The following is a 7,799-nucleotide window of genomic DNA, read 5'->3' on the forward strand; positions in this document are numbered from 1 at the left end:
ACAATGTCCCATTTATATTGGTTAGGTTCATTTAGGACAAGATCTATTTTGCCTTGTTTAGCAAGCGTCGTAACGTTCAGGATTCTAATAGATATAATCAATTTAGGGGAAAGCATTAGGGATGGCCTGGGGGGTGACCTCTTTTACGGATATAAAAATCAGTTTAAATGAATGAATTTGTCTAAAACCGTAAGGCCATCCATATATAATCGATGCATTATCTGCCAATTTCACCAGTTTACTATCTACTAACAGTAGCTGAAGAGCCATCGAGATTATGGAGCCTTCAACATCTTCATTGGTCCATGCGGCAATAGCAGGGAGTGAAGAAAGTCTGCAGGAAGTCCTGAGGAGGTGACATGAAGGACGACTAATAAGATTGGACCTCAGCACTGTTGTCTCCCATGTGTTAGAGCCGGATGGGGATCTCTCTGACCTGAATTTGGAGGATTCTTAAGACGACAATGACCCTCTCTTGTGAATCAGCTGAAGACGAGCAAGATAGTAGTTGGGATGACAGTAACGATGAATACGATCTGCCACTCAGTCGAAGAGCAAAATCTCACCTAAAGTCTACAAAATCCCTCCGCGATGAAGCCGAAGCAGCCGTGGTTCCTAAATCTTCGGCTGAAAAGAGACAAATCTGGAAGAAAACCCCTGTGGCAGAGAATGACGTGGACTGAAAAGGGCAAATGCCAAGTCCCGACTCGTCTCTGGTTACTCCAATCATATTCTTCCAAAAGTTCTTTGACTCTGAAATTATAAGTATCCTTGTAAAAGAGACGAATTGGTATGCTCGGCAGGAGAAAGACTTGGAGCTGAAATATTCTATCAAAGAAATAGAACAATTACTTGGAATCCTTTTGCTTATGGAAATTGTGAAACTCACCCACATGTCTATGTACTGGGAAAAGGCTACACGTTATCCTCCAGTGGCTAACCCTATGGCACGCGACCGATTCAAAAGAATGAGACAGTTCTTCCACGCAAATGATATCTTCAAAGTAATCAAAAATGGGAATCGGGGATACGGCCCTCTCTTTAAGGTTCGACCCTTGTATGATAGGCTCTGGAAGAATATGCGAGAAGTCCCAAACGAAGAATGGCAATCTGTGGATAAACAAATGGTCCCGTTCAAGGGCCGACTTGGGTTCAAGCAATACATCAAAGACAAGCCAAACACTTGACTTGACTTATGTCCCATCCGTCCTTGAAGGTGATTTGGGGCCTCTTCTTTAACCTGTTCATTGATATGCCTCCTGTAGGTGCTTCTGTTGTCGGCCAGGCGGCAGAGTTGTGGCAGTTTGTAGGGTGAGAAGTTTTCTTTCCATCTCTTCAGAGGGCGACCTCTGGGGGCGAGAACCGTGTACTCGTCCATCGAAGGTTATCTTCGGGAGACGAGTGCTAGCCATGCGTTGGGCATGTCCAAGTCATTTGAGTTGTTGTGGTTTTATTTTTTCCAGTATTGTAAATTTGACTTTCCGATTATGGAGAAGCTTGGAGTTGGAGATTCAGTCATGGTAGGTGATACCAGAGATGCGTCGCAGGAATTTGGTTTCAAAAGCAGCTAGGCGGCATTGATCGTCTCTTTTAAGCGTCCAGGATTCACAGGCATAGATGGCAATCAGAATAATGAGGGAGTAGAAGAGTCTAGTTTTGAGAATTGTTCTTCTTATTCCTCCAGAAGGGCATCAGAGCTTTAAAACTGGAGTTCGCAAGTTTCAGGCGTCTCTTGATGTCTTTGAGTTGGTTGTTATTAGAAGTAAGTAAGCTCCCAAGGTAGGTGAAGCCATCCACCCACTCAATGGTATCTCAACCGAGCTGAAGGCTGAGATTTACCTGTGAATCGAACTTGCGTGAGCAAAGCATGGCTTTCGTTTTGAGGTGTTGATGGCCATCCCGAAGAGGCTGGTGGACGAGTGAACGCTTTTAGCCTGAGATTGTAGATCTTGAAGGGACTTGGCTATTAGGTCTATGTCATCAGCATATGCTAGTTTGTCTATCACCACACCTCTGACAAGGGCGCCAGATGGGTTGTCTGTGAGTGAAAGGGCTGCAGCTAGGAAGAGATTGAACAGCTTCGGTGATATTAGGCAACCTTAAAGTACACCGGTAGAGGTTTCGAAGCTCTCGGTAAGTCCATCTCCAGTCATGACGCGGCTACTGAACTTCTTATACATGTCTTTGATCAGCAAGATCAGGTTGGATGGGGTGCCAAAGTGAAGAAGGATGTGCCATGGACCTTCTCTCCATATCTGATCGAAAGCTTGTTTAAAGTCTATAAAAAGGTGGTAGATTCTGCGGCCAAGTTCGCTATACTTTTCCATGATCTGCCGAACAGTGAATATCTGATCAATTGTTGATCAATTCGGTCAGAAGCCGGCTTGGTATTCCAGAATGACCATTAAGGAAATGGCTCGTATACGCCCGAGCATGACTGTTGTGAGGATTTTTGCTGCGTGGCTAGTAAGACTTATTGGGCGGTAATTGTCGTAGACAGCTTTTGAGCCTTTCTTATGCAGGGGGATTATCATGGCTTCGCACCAGGGTGAGGGGAAGTGACATTTTTCCCAAGCAGCTGTGGCAAATTTGTGGTAAAGGTCAAGGAGCGGTTTGCAGTTTACTTTCAGTAGTTTGGGCTGGATTCCATCGGGGCCGGCAGCTTTGTTTGATCTCAAGTCTCTGATAGCTGCTTCTATTTCATAGTGAAGAGGGGGAGGACTTGGATCTGTAGAGGTTATGGGGAAAGTGTAGAGAATTGTTGTGTCTGGGTGGATGTCCAGATTAAGTTTATTTTTAAAATGTTTTTTCCACTAACAGTGGATTTCATCTGTGGATTGTATTTCGTTTCTATGTTTGTTGACAAGGGAAAACGCTTTGATTCCCTTCTTATTGGCCAAGTCCCGCACTCTTCTATCCATGTAGTGGGGGTCTCCTTTCTTGAAGGCCGATTCACATTGATTACAGGTTTCTTTAATAAAAGCACGATGAGCACGTCAGATGGTTTTCTCAACAGCTCGTTTGAGTTGCTTGTATCGGTCCCTGCTTTCTTTATCTTGCTTTTTCGTGAGTTGGCACTTTTCGTCACAGAGGGAGATGATCTCGTCTGTTATCCAAGGTTTCTGAATGTTTTTCTGGGTACCCACTGTGGAATGAGGGACATCACATATGATATTTGTGCTGCTAGTCACCAGATTGTCAATATCTTCCTTAGAAAGGATAGGTGGAGAGCTCGACGTGATCTCCGAAATTTTTTTGGATAGAATGCTGATATAGGTCATACGTGTGTTCTCGTCTTTCATTAGATTTACTCGAAATTTGAGGGTTTTCTTAGACAACTTTGATGCTGTTTTAAGTCTTGTTTTGAACCTAGACATGGCAAGCGAGTGATCGCTGTCAAAGTCACCACCAGCTAGCGTGACTGTGTTTAGGACGGACGTTTTCCAATGTCTAGACACGAGGATGTAGTTTATTAAGTTTTTAGTTTTTCCATCCGGTGAGGTCCAGGATGTCTTACGGTGAGGTCTGTGCTTGAACAGTGTGTTTGTAATGACTAAATCACTGTCTCTGCAGAATTCGATAAGGCGTTCTCCTCGTCTGTTCATTTTTCCATGTCCAAATTTGCCCATTACATCTTCGTGTTCTGTGTGGTTGTTTCCAACGATGGCGTTGAAGTCACCAATGACAAAGATTATGTCCTTTTTAGGGACAGAATCAACTAGACTTTTTTAAGCTGGAGATAAAAGTTTTCAGACTCTTTGTCGTCTCTGCTGGAATCCGGAGCGTATACTTGGATAATTGTGAGGTTGGTGGGTGAACCTTTCAGGCGGATCATGATGATCCGTTCTGTGAGGGGGGTTAAAGAGATAAAGGATTTTCTGGCTTTATTAGACAGTAGGAAACCTACACCTTGTCGATGTTTCCCATCATTACGTCCCGAAAGTAGAAGGGTAACATCTCCATGTTTCTCTTCACCAGTGATTGGAAGATGGGTTTCGGCAAGACTGATAACGTCCCAGCTGTACCGTGTTATCTCTCTTAGGAGAAGGTCTATTCTTCCTTGTTTAGCGAGGGTTCTAGTGTTGAGGGTACCTTTTGACATAGTTATTTTTGGAGAAACAATAGCTTCCAGGGTTGGAGTTGTCAACGTAGATATATCCGCGCGATTCACGGTTGTCGAGTCGTCGGCTGCCCCGGACGAAGTAGCTCTTAACGCATTATCGTCGGTTACCCCGGACGCGGTAGCACTGGTTCTCATATTTGATCTCTTATTCATTCATCATTAAAGTTAAAGAAGGGGTTTCTTGGCTGGCTTCGGGACAGCGGTAAGCCACTCCTCTCTGTCCCTAGCAGGGGCCGAATGTATCTATTACCGACAGTGCGCCCTTTTAGTGCCAGACAAGTGGCGATAAAAGTCAAACAGTTCGTGGTAACGAACTGTAAGTAAGGAGCGACCCGGCTCAATGGTAACCGAAACTCTAGAAAACGGGTTTTTGATACCAATAGATATATCAAAAGAATCAGATTTCAATGCTGATTTCCAATATATAACTTTCATCAAGTTTAATGCTACCCATCAAAATTTACGCGCCTGAGAAAATTTGGTTGATTTTCAAAAAAAGGGGGAAAGACCCCCTAAAAGTTATAGAACCTTAATGAAAATCACATCATCATATTCAGCGTATCAGAGAACCCTACTATAGAGGTTTCAAGATCCGATATACAAAAATATGGAATTTTGCATTTTTTGCCAGAAAAAAGATCACGGATGCGTGTTTATTTGTTTTTTTGTTTTTGTTTTTTTTCGCAGGGGTGATCGTATCGACCCAGTGCTCCTAGAATATCGTGGGTGAGCTCATTGGAACGGAAATTTAAAGTCCTAGTGCTCTTTTTAAGTGACAAAAAAAATGGAGGACAACTAGGCTACCTCCCACGCTTATTTTTTTCCCAAAGTCACCCGATCAAAATTTTAAGATAGCCATTTTGTTCAGCATGGTCGAAAATATGATAAATAAGTCTTTTAGGATGACTTAATCCCCCGAAGTACCCAGAGGGAGGGATAAAAGTTATGAACTTAACCAAATTTTAACTTATTGTATTTGTTTTTGGGACGTATACAGAAGTTTTCAGGAGGTTTTTTTTTTTCTCGTAGTGGGTGGGATGGGTGGGTCGGTGGTTATGTTGGAGGATCTGTTAATGAAGGAAGTTTTAAAGGGGGAATGCAAAAGGCACTGAAGGGTGCACCGGACTTCCAAGCATTATTTAATGGTTATTTGGAAGTATAAAAACATTTTCAGTAATGATTGTTTCAGGAGGGTGGGCTAGAGGAGGGGGTTACTCTGGAGAATCGTTCCGTGGAGGATGTTTCTTTGGGGGAAGGGACATTTCGATGAAGGGGGCGCCGGATTTCCAAGAATAATTTAAAAAACGATCAGAAATTAAATAAAAAAAAACAAGTTTTTTCAACTGAAATGTAAGAAGAAATATTATAACTTAAAACGAACAGAAATTATAACGTATGTGAGGGAGTTCTCCCCCAAGTCAATACCTCGCTCTTTACGCTACAGTTTTTTTTTTAGTGCTTTCAAAAGAGCTATCTCTTCTAATTAAACGGCCTTTGTGATTCAGAGGTTTGTGAATAAATTTTTTTTTTTACTTTTAACGTAAAGAGCTTGGTATTGACTAAGGGGAGAACCCCCTCGTATATGTAATAACATATACGTAATAAAAAAAAAAATAAAAAAACAAGCGATACGGCTCAATAGTAATCGAAACTTTTAAAAACGGAATTTTGATGTCACTAAATGTATAAAAAGAATGTGTTTATAGTGCTGATTCTTAATATATAAATTTTATTAAGTTTAGTATTACTCATCAAAGGCTACGAGCCTGAGAAAATTTACTCGATTTTTTAAAGAGGGGGGAAACACCCCCTACAAGTGAAAGAATTTTAATGAAAATCACACCGTCAAATTCAGCGTATCAGAAAACCCTATAGCATAGGTTTCAAGCTCATATCTGCTAAAATCTGCAACTTTGTATTTCTTACCAGAAGAAAAATAGACGATTATAGTAGTTAGTTACGTAAGTTGACTTCTAAAGACATTCATTTAGTAAAAGAAAAGTAAAATTTTTTATGCAAATAAAAGCTGCATTAACTAAAAAACGATCAGAAATTAAATAAAAAAAACAAGTTTTTTAAACTGAAAGTAAGGAGCGACATTAAAACTTAAAACGAACAGAAATTATTCCGTATATGAAAGGGGCTGTCCCCTCCTCAACGCTTCGCTCTTTACGCTAAAGTTTGACCCTGTCTCACAACTTAATTTTTTAAAACAATAAAAGACTTTAGCGTAAGGAGCGAGGTAATAAGGAGGGGACAGCCCCTTTCATATACGGAATAATTTCTGTTCGTTTTAAGTTTTAATGTCGCTCCTTACTTTCAGTTTAAAAAACTTGTTTTTTTTATTTAATATTTACAAGAGCCCGAGCCAGTGGAATAGTTTATGACTTTAAACATGGTATAGTTTATGACTTAATTTACAATGGTAAAGGAACCACTGTTGGTTCAGACCTTGGTGTTGGTGCTAATGTGGTGCTCCGCCTAGTCGAATATCATAGGCAGCGCAATCGCACTGCCTAAGTAAAGAACGATGTTGGCACAATGTATTATTTTTTTATTTGTTTTTCCATACCAGGGCACTTCGTATCTAAAGATTTGTCGTAGAGACTTCGAAAAGCGCTCATTCAATTGGAAATTGGAGTGGCTAGTGACCTTTTTAATAGTCGGAAGTGATTGGAGGGCAAATAGCCCCCCCCCACCCCAATCATTCCCCCAAACAAATCAAATCAAATTTTGAGATAGCCATTTTGTTCGGTGTAGTTAATTTCCAAATAGAAAATACGTTTTTGAGGAGGACACTCCCCCACAACCCTTAGGGCAAGAGTTTTAAGCTATGCCTGGGGGAAAATAAGAACGATGTTGGCACAATGTATTATATATTATTTTTTTTTTCCTTTAGAGCAGGGCACTTCGAATCGAAGAAGTTGTCGTAGAAACTTCGAAAAGGGCTCATTTAATTGGAAATTGGAGTGGCTTGTGCCCTTTTTGATAGTCAAAAGTGATTGGAAGGCGACTAATACCCCTTACAAGCCCACCATTTCCCGAAAAACATCCAATCAAAATTTTGAGATAGCCATTTTGTTCAGCGTAGTTGATTTCCAGATAGAAATTATGTTTTTGAGGAGAACACTCCCCCACAGCCCTCAAGGCAAGGGTTGTAAGTTATGCCCTCGGGGCATATAAGGTTTTTAAAAAAGCATTGTCGTAGAAACTTCAAAAAAGGCTCATTTGATTGAAAATTCAAAGGGCTAGTGCCTATTTAATAGTCGAAAATGATTGGATGGCAACTAGCCCCCCCCCCTCACGCCCACCTTTTTCCCAAACACATCCAATCAAAATTATGAGATAGCCATTTTATTCAACGTAGTTTTAAGTTCTGGAAATTAGGTATTTGAGGATGACGACCCCCCTCCCCCACAGCCCTCAGGGCAAGAGTTGTAAGTTATTTCCTGGGGGCATATAAGGTCTTTATAAAACGCGTTTTCGTAGAAACTACAAACAGGGCTCATTCTATTGGAAATTGAAATGGCTAGTGCCCTTTTTAATAGTCGAAAGTGATTGGAAGGCAACTAACACCCCTTACCCGCCCACCATTTCCCTAAACACATCCAATAAAATTTTGAAATAGCCAGTAGGTTCCACGCAGTTCAAAGTTCAGGAAATTATACCTTTGAGC

The 7,799-nt window shown here is 41.1% G+C and overlaps 2 protein-coding genes across 2 annotated transcripts; both read right to left on the reverse strand.

The window, feature by feature from the left end:
- Nucleotides 1–2,996: 2,996 nt before the first annotated feature.
- LOC148949610 (protein CFDP2-like) lies at nt 2,997–3,629 on the reverse strand. The gene has a single exon (XM_089092737.1). The coding sequence runs from the start codon at nt 3,627–3,629 to the stop codon at nt 2,997–2,999; it is 633 nt and encodes a 210-aa protein (XP_088948863.1).
- An 89-nt stretch (nt 3,630–3,718) lies between these two features.
- LOC148949611 (protein CFDP2-like) lies at nt 3,719–4,258 on the reverse strand. Its single transcript, XM_089092738.1, has one exon. It carries the CDS (start codon nt 4,256–4,258, stop codon nt 3,719–3,721), a length of 540 nt encoding a protein of 179 aa, XP_088948864.1.
- Nucleotides 4,259–7,799: the final 3,541 nt, after the last annotated feature.

Source organism: Artemia sp. Qi Xiang Cuo, chromosome 8 (assembly GCF_049724085.1).
Source record: "Artemia sp. Qi Xiang Cuo chromosome 8, ASM4972408v1, whole genome shotgun sequence".
NCBI classification, from domain to species: Eukaryota; Metazoa; Arthropoda; class Branchiopoda; order Anostraca; family Artemiidae; genus Artemia; species Artemia sp. Qi Xiang Cuo.

Excerpts from the sequence above, each read along its gene's own strand:
- LOC148949610 (XM_089092737.1), bottom strand. The coding sequence starts at position 3,629 with ATGGGCAAATTTGGACATGGAAAAATGAACAGACGAGGAGAACGCCTT.
- LOC148949611 (XM_089092738.1), bottom strand. The coding sequence starts at position 4,258 with ATGAGAACCAGTGCTACCGCGTCCGGGGTAACCGACGATAATGCGTTA.